Source organism: Syzygium oleosum, unplaced genomic scaffold, assembly GCF_021117445.2.
Source record: "Syzygium oleosum isolate NSW1041296 unplaced genomic scaffold, Sole_v2.1 Sole_v2.16, whole genome shotgun sequence".
Lineage (NCBI taxonomy): Eukaryota > Viridiplantae > Streptophyta > Magnoliopsida > Myrtales > Myrtaceae > Syzygium > Syzygium oleosum.
Genome location: NW_026607500.1, coordinates 1,647,453 through 1,661,861, shown reverse-complemented (window position 1 = coordinate 1,661,861; position 14,409 = coordinate 1,647,453). Strand labels below are relative to the sequence as shown.

The 14,409-nt window shown below is 43.4% G+C and overlaps 1 protein-coding gene across 2 annotated transcripts; it reads right to left on the bottom strand.

The window, feature by feature from the left end:
- Positions 1 to 2,882: 2,882 nt before the first annotated feature.
- On the bottom strand, positions 2,883 to 9,891 carry LOC115661917 (disease resistance protein RPV1-like). Of its 2 annotated transcripts, XM_056318670.1 has the most exons (5): positions 9,323 to 9,891; positions 6,233 to 7,358; positions 5,575 to 5,856; positions 3,306 to 5,496; positions 2,883 to 3,135 (listed from the first exon to the last, which is right to left on the bottom strand). In XM_056318670.1, the coding sequence occupies exons 1-4, from the start codon at positions 9,847 to 9,849 to the stop codon at positions 3,907 to 3,909; spliced, it is 3,525 nt and encodes a 1,174-aa protein (XP_056174645.1). In that variant the 5' UTR covers positions 9,850 to 9,891; the 3' UTR covers positions 2,883 to 3,135; positions 3,306 to 3,906. The 2 variants fall into 2 exon arrangements, with proteins under 2 accessions (XP_056174645.1, XP_056174646.1); XM_056318671.1 differs by lacking the exon at positions 5,575 to 5,856 and having other exon boundaries at positions 9,323 to 9,890.
- Between the last annotated feature and the right edge of the window lie 4,518 nt (positions 9,892 to 14,409).

The following is a 14,409-nucleotide window of genomic DNA, read 5'->3' as shown; positions in this document are numbered from 1 at the left end:
AGAGGGAGATCGGAGGGGGCTCACGGTGGGGGAAAAAAAAGAACCGAATGGGGGAGAGAGAGAGAGAGAGAGGAGAGAGAAAGGGTCATTGGACCTAAATAGTGAAATTTTGACCAATTTGTCAAATTACCAAAACGCCCTCGTCTAATCTTTTCATCCGACGGTCCAGATTCGATCTTATCTTGAATCCGACGGCCCAGATCAAAATTTACCAAAAATATCCAAGGACAATCTTGTAATTTCTCAAAAAGTCCAAGGGCAAAATTGTCTTTTCCAACTTTTAGGGCAAAATTACCAAAATGCCCTTGCCCTTTAAAACTAACCCTTTAATAAATTCCAAGGGTAAAATGGTCACTTTCTCCGTTTCTCGCTGAAATCGAACTTTTCTGAAAAATCCGAAGAAATCCAGAGTTGCACGTTCCAATTACAACATCGTCCAAAGGTCCTGCCGTGACTTTCCGAATTTTTTGACGGTCGGTTTGGTCTCTACTCAATATTCCAATTATATATTCATAACGTAACTCGAGCGTTTCTCAGACTAACGGGTGGCTTTTGGGGAAATTCGCCTATACGACCCGTGACTGATACTAAATCGAGTCACGTACAATTTATTCAGACCGTAATGACTTCGGTTGTCATTTAAATCGCGAGGATCGATCACTAGGTCCGATGAGTACGATCGTTCGGAATAAGTTCGGGATCGTTCGTCAATTCATTTCGTGGTCCGGCGGAATCACCCGCGATCCACTACTATGACAGTGGCGAACTGACCCTTAGTTATTCTTGGATCGGCCTACTATGGCTTAAAATATCATATCGGCGATTTTATGGCCGAAAGTCAATTCACGATCGAATTCTTACTTAGTCACACGAATTTTAAGTCCCCAGTTAGCCTTTCCCTAATGGTTAATATCCCAGGAATAATCAGTTCCGGGTGAGAACTAGCTACAAGTACATTAATAAAATAATTTATTTCATAAATTCCAAATGAGCGGAATTTCGGAATGTCACATAGCCACTAAACCGATACTAATTAACCCTTAAACAAGTCTAAAAATACCCTTTATACTAAGTAGGGTTTAGGGAGTCACTTACCTAAGTTTGGCCCGGAAAAAACTGGCAATGGTCCTAAAATGGCCCGGGGGAACAGTGGCGGCTCGACGCGGCACGGGCATAGCGGGCACAGTGGCCAGCAAAGTGCTCGGCCACGGACGGGGTGCTCGGCTACGGCTAGGCACTCGGCCCGGCGAGCTGGGCGACTCGGCCACGGCCTGGGCAGCGGCTTGGGCTGTCCGGCCACGACCGGGGTAGCGGTTGGGCTGCTCGACCGACGAGCGGGGTGACTAGGCCACGAGCAAGGGCAGCGGCTGGCTACTCGGCCACGGCCCGGGATGCTCGGCCACGACTAGGCAAGTGGCTGGGCTGGTCGGCGAGCGAGTTGGCCGGATAACTAGGCGGCGGCAACGAGCGGCGACGGCGGTGACAACGGTGGCGGCGAGCTGCTGGTGGCTAGCGAGCTGGGCTCGCGGCGGCGACTACGGTGGGGACGGCAGCCGAGGCGGCGATGGGCGAGAAAGGGGGAGCTGGGGCGGTGGAGGCAAGCCGGCGGAGGTCGGGGAAGCACGGCGGCGTCGCAGGCGGTGAGGCGAGGCGAGGCCGGACGAACTGCCTGGCGGCTTGGCGGAGCCGTGCTGCGGCGGACGCGACGGCAAGCTGCTGCTGCGCTAGAAGGGGAGGGGGAACAGCCGGGTCGGGGTCAGATAGTGCGGCTGGGGTGGGCGGTGCGGCGGTCGAGCGAGCGGCGGTGCAAGGCGAACGGCGAGTGGTGGTCGGCGGTGAGCAGCAAGAAGAAGCAGGGGCAGCGGCGCGGAGAGGAGGAAGAAGAAGGAAGAAGAAGAGTAAAGAAAAGGAAGACAGAGAGAGTGGGCTGCGTGGGAGGGGGGGGGGAGAGAGAGGGGACGTGCGCAGTGTGGGCGCAGCAGAAGGAGAGAGAGAGAGGGACAAATTCAACGCACTCAAGTGCGATCCGACGGTCCTCGTTCAAACCCGAAATCGATCCGACGGCCCGCGAAAACCCTAATTATAAATTAGGAAAAAAAAGGGCCAAAAGACATTAAATAAAACACACTACGAAGGAGGTCTACCAGTCCAAATCCGTACCCGGTCAAAATTTCACTTTTCACTAATCCCGGGCAATATCGACGCTGACCACAATAATATCGTCACTGTCCAATTAAATTCATCGCGAAACTCCGAGAAATCCGACACCAAAGTTCGGGCTCTAAATAACGGCCAAATTCGATCAAATGCGATTTTAGCAAAATCTCAAATTTAAAAATAACCTGACAGTGATCAGTTCTGGGCGAGATTTAACTATAAGCACACTGACAAAATACACGTTTTATAAATCCCAAAAATGGATCGAAATTCGGAATGCCACAGGCGAGGGTGAGCATCGACAAGGCCACCCTCGCCAAATGGCAAGGCCACCCTCGCCAACTGGCAAGGCCAAGCGTTGCCTGGGCAAGGGCGGCCTCGCCTAGGCTAGTGTAAGGCCCTAGGCGATGCCCGGCAAGGCTGCTTTGGCTTGGGCGAGGGTTGGCCTCGCCAAATTTGGTGAGGGTAGCCTCGCCGGCATTTGCTCTCGTCGGCCACCGGAAAGAAGAGGAAAAAAAAGAGAGGAAAGAAAAAGAACGGAAAAAAAAGAATTGGCACTTGGTCAAAAAAATCAAAATTTTTAAAAAAACTTGTTTAAAAATGTTTATGTTAGCGCCAGCCGCCGGCCATGCCACGTAAGCTAGTCGGCGTCCATGTCAATAATATCCGGCCAAAATTAGCCGGAAGGACTGAATTGACACAAGATCAAAAAGTTTAGGATTAAATTAGCATAATTAAAAAGTTTAAGACTATATTGACATCAATACAATGGGTTTCGGATTTTTCACACTTTTCCCAAAAAAAAATCATTACGCAAAAGTGATAGCCCAACCATGGCATCAACCAGAACTTGATCGACCCCAAAATGCCAGCCTTATAATTTGATTGGTCGCCACTTAATCCTCATAAGCCAAACTGATCTTCACCCATTTGACTTCATTTGGTCTGAACTTGTTCAGGTCAAAGTGCCGAATCAACCTTGTAGGCAATTTAGTCAGATTAAGATCAATGCATTTACATGAAAAGACTGCGGATGAGAATTAATGTGATAAACCACCATCAATTTGACATTTTGAATTTGAAGGCATGGAGAGCGCGAAACAAGCATCTCTATGGAAATAATCCTGTTTTTTCAGTTTCACACATACCTATGAGCTAAGACATCCAAGGACGAATTGTGCCATATCCACAAGTAATTGCCTTCCGAAGAAAAGGAGTCAAACTCCTCTTTCCAAACAGGATGCCAAGTTGTATCTTCAGACGACCTATTGATTTACGAATAGAAAAGGGAAAAAACATTAGGATGGTTGCATAAAGGCAGTCAAGAGGTGATTAATCATACGACTTCAACAATATGAGCATGTTAACCAAGGAGAATATTCTCACTAGAAAAACGAGCATGTGTCCAAAACATATATTATAGACATGAAAGAGAACAATGAAATAATTTACATATGCGTGCAAAGTGCAGACAATTGTCTTCTGCACATTTCCTCTCTATTTGCAAAGTAAACAAGTATCTTTATATATGTAAATTAAGCACAGAGTAGACAGCCTTAAAATGGACTATTTGTTAAAAAACAAGGAAAATATACTGTCACAAGAGCTTTCTGCTTGTTGTTAAAGGACTACTGCTCCTCTATTTCATTTGGATAGGTATTCAAAATGGACTATCGAATACAAAACCCTAAAGGGAACGTCTTACAAACTTGTTAGTTTTTGCATGATGCTTCCAATTGTTCCAATTCCTCACACGCTATCCACATCCATGTTTGATTTCCTACATTCTTCACAAGCTTTGTAGTTGTCAACAGACTCGCTTAACATTGGGCATCGATGAACATAGGGATGACATGTCTTGGGTATATCAGGCAAACCTTGCAATGATTCACAGTGAAAGAGTCGCAATGTCTCCAACTTAACTAGTTTTGATAGATCAGGTAACCTTTCTATGGAGCTACAACTCTTAATTAATAATTCCTTCAGTGATTTCAATTCTCCCAAATCTTGAATCTCGAGTAGCTGCGAGCAATTCCACACTGTCAGCTCTTTGAGCTTCCCTAAGCTTGATAGACCCGATAGCCTCACCAGCAATTCACATTCTGCCACTGTTAAATTCTGGAGACTCTCTAGCTGTTCAAACTCAATCTCTCTCAACCAACATCTAAAGAGTGTTAACTCAGACAAATATCTCAAATATCTCAAGTTGGAAAAGAATGGCTGTTCTAGTGGTGACTTGACATCTCCTAATTCCAAACGACAAAGACTAAAAGGAAGCCTTGTGAGAAATCGAGGATCGTCACAAGATATGCGAAGTGACCAAAGCTGAGGAGGCCATGTGATATCTGTACTTAGATTCCACTCCTCCCCTTTTGCTGACTCCCCCATCCACTTCGATGAAGTTTGTCCCAGGGTGCCAAGCACAGACTCCGCTACGAAATATAAATGTTTTAGGCTGGCAGGAAGTTCCGGCAACCTTTCAAGCTTACGGTTATCTCCCAAACGAAGTTCTCGTAGATAAGATAGTTGATTAATGGTGGTTGGCACTCTGCTCACCTTGCTACCTGATAAGTCTAGCTCCTCCAAAAAGGATACTAGCCCAATTTCGCTTGGGATTTCCCCCTCAAGATTGCTACAACCGCCAGATTTCAACACTTTAAGATTCTCCAGCATTCCTATGGCCTTCGGTAACTCTCTTATCTCACTCTCAGCTAGAACTAAGCACTCAAGCCTCTTAAGATATCCAATAGAAGCAGGCAGTTCTGTAATTTTTGTACCCTGCAAATGTAACTCAAGCAATGATTGTAGTCCTCCAATGGAGTTTGGCAGCTCCCTTATTTGTGTGAATCCCAAGTTCATTTTCTCCAGCCTTTTGAGATCTCCAATAGAATCAGGTAACTCTGTAATCCTGGTGTCGAACAAATTCAATACAAGCAATGATCTCAATTTTCCAATGGAGTCTGGAAGCTTTCTAAGCCGATAACAACCCCTTAAAGACAAGCTTGTCAAGCCCGCCATCTCTCCAATAGATGGATGAAGCTCTCGCATACACTGCCCCTCTAGCTTCAGACTTGATAGGTACTTTAGACCGCATATTGCAGAAGGCACTGCGAACAAATCAAAATGGAGGCTTGCAGACAACTTTGACAGTTGAAATTGGCTTGCAATTATTTCCAAGTGCTTCAAGCGCTCTAGCTTACGGATAGAGCTACCAATTTGTAGTGACTTTGGACAATGTTCATTAACAACTAGTATCTTCAAATTCAAGCACGTTGAGAAGTCAGGAGTTGTCGAGAGATGGCATCTTGTGAGATGTATAACTTTCAAGTCACGATTCGCCTGCAAAACAAATTAGAAGTAGAAAAGTAAGGCAAGGCAAAATGGCTACAAACGTATATATGTGATACAAGAACATACCAAGCATGGGCCCCATCCATTCCAGTCCTCTGGAATGTTACTGTCTGAAAATTTGAGAACGACTAAGTTCCATAAACATAGATTGACCGCCTGCAAGTCTGAAGGGCAACGATGCCAAGAAAGCCATTTTAAACGTAACAGAAGATTCTTAAAGTCTCCTGCCAAATTACCCCCCTCTAATTCCAAGAACCTTAAGCTAGGCAGCCTCGAAAAATCTTCACTTGTAAAGTTGTGCTCTTTGGAAAGTCCAGTTAGTTTGAGTGCTATAATGTTATCTGTTCCCTAACAACATGAAAAGTACTAAGTGAACTTTCTATAGTGACAAAAGAGAACACATTCCGTGAGCACATATTGCATTGACTTGTTCTATAAGTAAAAGTGGTGGATGGAATTAATTAAAGTGCCAAAAGTATATGAGAATTTGTCTATTTTATCCGGCAAACCATTCAGTTTGCTTCTATTTTCAGATCGTAAATGTGAGCTATAGATATCATCGGCAAGATATAAATCACGATGTTACCTTCATTTCACTCAATCAAACGAATTTAGTTCTCTGGAAGACGCAACACAAACAAAAGAACACATTCAGAAATATACTTTAAACTTTCGAGCTGATGTTTCCTTGATCGAGAAGACAGTAGCTGTGAATTAAATTTACCTTTCTAGTCTCCACCACATGTAACGCAATCTTGGGACACCATAATCTACTACGCTTCTCGGGGACTTTGGGGTCTTCTTGTCGAATAATTTCTCTTCCAAGATCTCTGAGCAGGTGATGCATCAAGAGTCTATCATCAACAATCTTTATCAAAGACATCCGGGTAAGGATAATGATATCACTTCTTGGGAAAAAATCCAACGCTTTCCACATATAATGTGGATGGGTTCTTTCTTCACCAATAAAGTAACATGCAATATCAAGAAAGATTTCTCTTTGCGCATCCTCTAGCATTTCAAAACTAATCTTTAATTTGTCAAGGACATCTTGATTGGGAGCTAAGTCTAATTTCTTCAATGTATCTTTCCAAAGTCCTTTACTCTTACAATAAAGAGAGGAACCGATAACCTCGAGAGCTAAAGGAAGTCCACCAGCTTTGCGAATAATTTCACGAGAAATATCATAGTAGCCATGTAGAGGGGAATCCCTTCTGAAAGCATGCTTACTAAAAAGCTGAAAAGCACTGTCATGGTGCATTTCTCTCATTTGATAGATTTTAAATTCTTGGATATGCGTTTGGACATAATTTTCTCGGTTCTGCTCTTCGATCGGCAAAAAGTTGGTGTCCCTCGTTGTAATAATAATTCTGCTCCCTAGACCAAACCAATCACGCTTTTCTGCAAATTTTGAGAGTTGGTCCCACTTATCTAGGTCATCAAGAACAATGAGAACTTTTTTGTCACGAAATCTCCTTTTAATTTGGTTAATCCCTGCATCGGAGTCAGAAATTTCCACTGGTTTAAAGTTGAGAATTTCTGACAATAATTGTTTTTGCAATTGAACAACTTTGCCGCCCTTTGAAGCTTCTCGAACATCCGAAAGAAAGCTACACCCATGAAACCGACTAGAAATTTGATTAAAGACAACCTTGGCAAGAGTTGTCTTACCGATGCCTCCCATACCGTGAATTACTAGATAATGTACATCAGGAGAACCTTCATCTAACAGGCGCAAGACGTCTTTAACACTATCTTGAATTCCGACTAAATGATCAGGCAGATTTTTGTCTCTTTTATTCAGCTTGATCAAAACTTCGGTGACGAGTAATCTAATGATTTCACCTTGGCTGTCATAATTGATACAAAGAGTCTAGTCAGAAAGATCGAAGGTAGAGTACTAACCTATCAAGTTCGGGAATATTGTAAATTAAACACGAACCAGCCACTGACGGATGGGGACTAGGGGGAGCGACCGCCCCCATCCCACAAAATTTTGTATGGATACTCTGCAAATATACTGGAAAAGAATCAATTATAAGTAAATCCCCCCATCCCCCATCCTCCTCCCCAAAAAAATATATTAATTCCTATTATAAAAACTTTATCTAATATAAAATTTCAAGATCTATCTCTGTTTTCTAGGAAATAAATAATCAAAATCCATGCCTTTTTACTTAGAATGAATTGAAATTATATATTGTATTCAATGGTCAAAAATGTAAATCGTTAAGATAAGAGCGAACTTAAACTTTATAAAAGATACTCCTTCATTCCTAAATTGTAATAATCGAAACCTTTGGATTTTCTTCCTTTAAATATAAGCAAATGATTTCTTTAATCCTTATTTATTGATCGCATATCGTGTGTGATTTGTTTTCTAGTTCTGCATGGATGAAAATACTAATAGCTAGAACAATTGTTTTCGAATCAAACCTATATAAAATTAATTTAGAAGTTACAGAAAAAATGTTTGTATTCTATCTAGAAGATGCATATCGAATATTGAATTTAAATTCCTTTGTCATGTCTTAGTAGAGAGTTCATCTACCATTATATATTAACTTATATGTATTAACAATTCTTTTTAATTATTTGTTTCTCCGTATTAATTTTCCAGAAAAAAATAATGATTTTTAAGTTGACATTATTTATTCGCCGTGTATGGGAATCTACATTGCTTAGGTAAATTTTTCCATTCATACAAAAAAATTACTTAAATTACGATGAAGCCAACATTAATTGAATATTTCAGTAAAAGAGTTCTTGCTGAAAAATAACTTTAATAAATTTCATATAATTAAAATCAAGAGTCATCACGACAAAAAAGTATTTCTCTTGTCCAGATTGTTCACTTAATGTGTAAGTTTATTCACTTCTCTTGTGTGAAAGATTTTTTTTTCTTTCTATATTTCATAAATGACTTTGGCGTCCCCTGGACCTAAATCCTGGCTCCATCATGGACACAAAGTAATAGAGCCTCTTTTTACCAGAATAAAATAACGTCTTTCATTGAAAAGCCAACGTCTCGTGACTTGCAATGGGTTCTGTTTGGTAGGCCAAAATGGAATAGACAGTGAATGGAATGGAATAAAACGATAATTTCAATAATTTTTGTTTGATGAATTGTGGGAATGGAATGGAAATTCTTATATTCTGGTTGTAGGCAAATATGTCTTGAATGAGAGTATTCTACTAAATTTAATTTACATTGTACTTATTTGTATTTATTACAGTATCGTTGAATTTAGATTATATTAATATACATTTATAATAATAACTGAATAGTATACTAATTGATATTTCCTAAATATGATTTAGAATTATTAGATGTATAAGAGTGATCATATTATTCTTCTTTTATTAACTATGATGAAAAATTGGTAACCATCAGTTTTAATTGATCCTTAAAACTTAATTTAGAATCATAATTTATTAATTTTAATAATATTATTCATTAACTGTAATTATATAAAAAATTAGCAATCATTTATTATTAGAGTTGAGGCACATGCTCCGCGGTTGCCTTGTTGTCGGGGATTACAAACGAAATGAGATATATCAATTTTTCATGAAAAAATTGAGTAATTATTTACTTGAGTGAATGTGTGGTGAGAACTTATTAAATATGTGTGAATTGAAGAATAAGTTGATGAAACAGAGACCAACAGAGACCACTGAGCAATATTAAATTTTGATGCAAGGACGAGAGTATTTGCTATTATTCATGTTTATATGAATTATATATCTTATATTACAAAAATTAAAATTAAATAAAATTAAATAATAATAATAATAAAGGCTCAAAGCTTACCCTCTGTCTTTGAGATGCCATCCTTTGATATGAGCGACCTCCCTCAACGCCTCCTTCCATTGATCCACTAGATCGCAGCCAAATTTGTGCTCGTGCTTCTGCAAATCATCGTAGTACAACCCCGTTTTAAGCTTGACATCGTCAGGATCCACATCAAAGAAAATCGGCAGAATCATCGCTTTGCCGTTGCTGTTTCTCGAGCATTCCACCATGTATGCAAGCTCACGAAGGCACCATGCACTAGACGCATAGTTTCTAGAGAAGATGGGTATACAGATTGTGGAGCTCTTGATCACGCGCTCAAGTTCGTCTCCGATTGCATCGCCTTTTCTGATCTCTTCCTCGTCCCTGAAAACACGAATCCCAGCTCCGTCCATGGAGTGATAGAGGCAGTCAGCAAAACTTAGGCGAGTGTCAGGCCCTCTGAAATTTAAGAACACCTCAAATTCAGCCCCCAGCAGCGATTCGATAACACCATTGTCGGTGTTCGACAACGTTGTTCCATCCGATGAGTCCCTCCCGTCCATCTTCGAGAGCTGATCGAGTTTACTGATGAGGAAACAGATGTGAATCTGGAGGATCTATGGACGAGCCAGAGAGTCGTTGCAAGTCTCCTTCGTTGCTTTATTGAGATACACCAACTACCAGTCAACCATCGTGGAAAATAGGCCAGTGGTCCACGTGAATTTATGATTCCGTAATTATTATTTTTAATTATAAGATAAAGAAAGCATTTCATTCATATACTACATTCTATTAAATTACGTAGCTTATGTTATATATATAGGTTAGATTTCATATAAAAATTTGAGGAAAAATGGTAAATACCTTTTTTTCAGGATAAAATTTCTACGACAAAAATTTCTCGGTTCTAGCCTATCTTAATGTCTTTGTGTTTTGCATAAATGTTGGTATAGGCCTACATCTGGCTTGTAGGAAATTATGCAGAGCTCATCCTATAAGCATCAAACAAGCCGACGGGATGTGAAATGAATTTGTTCTCCTCATTCATTGCGTACCCACATTTAATAGAAATGTCTTAAAAGAAGGAGAAATTTGATTTTTTTTTTCGGCAAACCAAATTGATTGACTTTAGTCCGCAAAAGAAGAGAGAAAAGAAAAGGCAACGATGCTCCCGTGCTGCGTGTTATACTTAGAAGAAGCCACTAGTACGGAAATCTAAAACAATAGAAAATGTGCAAAATGTAGCTAGACTGTCACGCCCCGGACCCTAACGGGCTCATGACACCCCTTCGACGGTCGTATTGAACGCGATGTCCCAGGACGCGTCACCGACCCAAACGACACACGCAAATACATAAGCAGGTGAAAGCGGAAATCAAACAACCCAGACAATAAACAATGACGAAAGGGTAGTACTTGCACAAATCAATAAACCCATATCAACATTAGGCTCCTAGGGTTAGCATTCACCTTCATCATCATAAAGGGACAAGTGGTGGGGTAGACTATGGAATACACAAAAAGGGGCTCTACCAAAAGGCTTCTACGCCCAGCACCCCAACACTCATACGGTGCCCAATCTAAATCAGATCCTGAAGACTCGGATTCCGTGTCAGAGTTGATCTTGATCGGCTCATCCTCTTGCTCGGACTCCATAGGCTCCTCCTCGAGCTCGGGCTCTGGTTCTTCAAATTCCTCCTCGAGCTCGAGGTCTGCAGGCGCTACGGGTTCTAGTACGGGCTCGGGTTTTGGACCAGGGTTCTACAGGGGATCTTTGGCGTCCAAAACCTCACTGTCAGGAGCATACACGTCCCCGGGCTCCTAATCTACGGCATCTTCGTTGCCGTGCTGCTGGCCCTCAAAACCCCGGATTGGGCCAATTAACTCCAATCCATCCCGATAGAACCAGGCCAGGTAAGTGTGGAGCTGCAAGTCCGCTAGGCCCACATCTACCCAGACTGAAGTAAGGTGCCTAACGTAAGTCTGATTGGGACATACTGGATACTCTGTCTACTCATGCACTGTATGCATAGGGACCCCAAAACGCCGAGGCAGCGGCATGATCAAGGTCGAGGTTGGGGATCTGAAATGGTTTGCACTACAGCAATAAGAATAAATATCAATAAGCAAACAACCTATATCCCACCTAGGCCAATGCATATCCAGACGAGTCTAACATGAGATCTAACAGCCAACACATTCGAATCCACACAAGCATACTTACCTTGCCTTAAATCAAGTGCCAACTCTGCATATTAGTTAAATCACTATAATGCAATAATAATTCAAGAACATTACATAAATACTCAAACACCATAACCACGTACATTCACTCAATTTAACCAAACACATTTCGCATGCGTGGCCAAGCAACTATCCACGACCCGCGTCAACACGCCTTAGGCTTAGCCCTCCGATCAATCCGGGCTCAATCCCGCTTAACCACGCCTCAGGACAATTCTCTCGACCCGCGTAACCACGTCTCAGGTCATTTCTTGCCTTTCTAGCCACACCCGCGTAACCACGCCTCAGGTTGGCAGCCCTTTGATCGATCCGGGCTCAGTCCCGTGTAACCACGCCTCAAGACATTTCTCTCGACCCCCGTAACCACGTCTCAGGTTGGCAGCCCTCCGATCGATCCGGGCTTGGTCAAGCAAACACACACGCTACTTAATTCAATCAATTTTCACGTCATAGTCAAGCTTCAAGATCATTGAGTCATCTCAACCCACTACTCACACAAACCAACCATACTTAGCACCCAAATTCACTCCCAAGCGCCACAATGAACCGGCCACGCACACAATCACCAACACATCACATTTCCATGCACTTTCCAACCAAAGGCTCCACAACATTAGTCCATAATCCCAGCAATTCAATCAGCCAAGAACAGCCACTAATTGGCCTCCAAATCACCACAAATCATTCTACAAATCAGCCATATCCATTAACCACTAAACCAACCCTAATAACCCATAAACAAGTCTATTAATACCCAATGTACTAAATAAGGTTTAGGGAGTCACTTACCTAAGTCCAAAGCCAAGGGGGAACCAAGCAAAAGCCAGCAAAAGGCTGGTCGGAGCGGCGTCGGGCTCGGCACGGCACGGCACGGGCACAACGGCTGGTAAAGCCCTCGACACTGCGCTCGGCCACGGCCGGGGCGCTCGGCACAACGTTCGCCACGGTCCTCGGCCACGGCCGGGCGAGCGAGTAAGCGGCTAGGCAAGCGGCCGGGCAGCTGGGCAAGCGGCCGGGCAGCTGGGCGAGCGGCTAGACCACTGGCGAGTGCCTGGGCGTGACGGGTGACACGGCCGGTGAGCAGCTGGCGTGCGGCCTGGTGAGCTAGCGGACGACAGCTAGGTAGCACCGGGCGAGCAGCTGGCCAGCTCCGGGCACGGTCGGGACGGCGACCAGGCGAGCTTGGCCGGCGAGCTGGGACGACGGTCGAACGGCGAGCTCAACCATGTGAGCTGGAGAGCGGCCGGTGAGCTAGGCTAGCGGCCAGCAAGTTGGGCTGGCGAGCTAGTGAGTGGCCGGCGACGGCAACGGGCTCGGCCAGGCAAGCTGGGCGAGCTGAACAACGACGGGACGAGCGAGCTGATCGCGCGGAAGGGAGGGAGAGGACAGCCGGGTCGGGAGAGATGGCTGGACGGACGGTGCGGCGGCTGGGCGAGCGGTGCTGCAAGGTGGATGGCGGGTGGTGGCTGGGCTGGTCCTGGCGAGCGGCGATCGGTCGATGGATAGCAAGAAGAAAGGAGCAGAAGCAGCGGCCAAGAGGAAGGACAAGAAGAGTAAGATAAGAAGAAGAAAGAAGAAGAAGGAAAAGAAAAGAAAAAAGATGAGTGAGAGAGAGTTTTCATGGGGAGATGGGGGAGGGTACGTGCGCGTAGGGAGGGGGCGCGGCAAAAGAGAGAGAGAGAGAGAGAGAGAGAGAGAGAGAGAGATAAAAGTTAACGCAATGAGTGTGATCCGATGGCCTACGTTCGAACTTGAAATCGATCCGATGGTCCACGAAAAATCCTAATTATAAAGTAGGATTTGGCCAAAAGACACTAAATAAAACACATTACGAGGAAGGTCTACTAGTCCAAATCCGCACCCGATCAAAATTTCACTTTTCACCAATCCCGGACAATATCGACGCTGGCCATAATAATATCGACACAGTCATATTAAATTCGTCACAAAATTTCCAGAAATTCGACACCAAAGTTCGGGCTCTAAATAACGGCCAATTCGATCGAATACGATTCTAGCGAAATCTCACATTTAAAATAACCCGAGAGTGATCAGTTCTGGGCGAGATTTAACTATAAGTACACTGACGAAATGCACGTTTTATAAATCTTAAAAATGGGTTGAAATTCGGAATGTCACAACTCTTCCCCCTTACAAAAAGTTCGTCCTCGAAATTTACAACCCAACCCAATTATTCGAGCAAATGGGGGTATTGATGTCGCATCAACTCTTCGTTTTCTCATGTCACACCTTCGGTTCCATGATGCTCCTAAATTACTTTGACCATTGGAATTGTCTTGTTCCGCAACACTCGTTCCATTCTGTCCTCAATCTTTACTGGCTTTTCCATGTACGACACTCTATCATCCTTGTCTATTTCTTCATAATTCAGCACGTGGGTCGGATCCGGTTCATATTTCCTTAACAAAGACACGTGGAACACATTGTGAACTTGGGATAAATTCGGCGGTAGTGCGAGACGATAGGCTAAAGTATCAATTCTCTTTAAGACCTCGAATGGACCCACGTACCTCGGGCTCAACTTCCCTTTATTGCCAAACCGCGACAATCCTCTTATCGGCGATACTTTGAGGAAAACGTGGTCCCCCACTTGAAATTCCAAAGGCCTACGTCTCCGGTCTGCATAATTCTTTTGGCGGCTCTGAGCGGTCTTAAGCCTGTCCCGGATCACCTTGACTATTTTCACTGACTGCTAAACTAACTCTGGACCTGTGATGCTCCTCTCACCAACTTCATCTCAACAAATCGGCGTTCTGCAAGCTCTGCCATACAGCGCTTCAAATGGTGCCATTATGATACTCTGCTGATAGCTATTGTTGTAGGCAAACTTAACCAGATGCAACTGTTCCTCGCAACTA

What these genes read in the sequence shown, in the direction of transcription:
- LOC115661917 (XM_056318670.1), bottom strand. Translation starts at nt 9,849, where the DNA reads ATGGACGGGAGGGACTCATCGGATGGAACAACGTTGTCGAACACCGAC. An exon ending in TGGCATCTCAAAGACAGAGG is followed by an intron (nt 7,359 to 9,322) that starts GTAAGCTTTGAG and finishes CAATTATGACAG; the next exon opens with CCAAGGTGAAATCATTAGAT. An exon ending in ATGTGGTGGAGACTAGAAAG is followed by an intron (nt 5,857 to 6,232) that starts GTAAATTTAATT and finishes TCATGTTGTTAG; the next exon opens with GGAACAGATAACATTATAGC.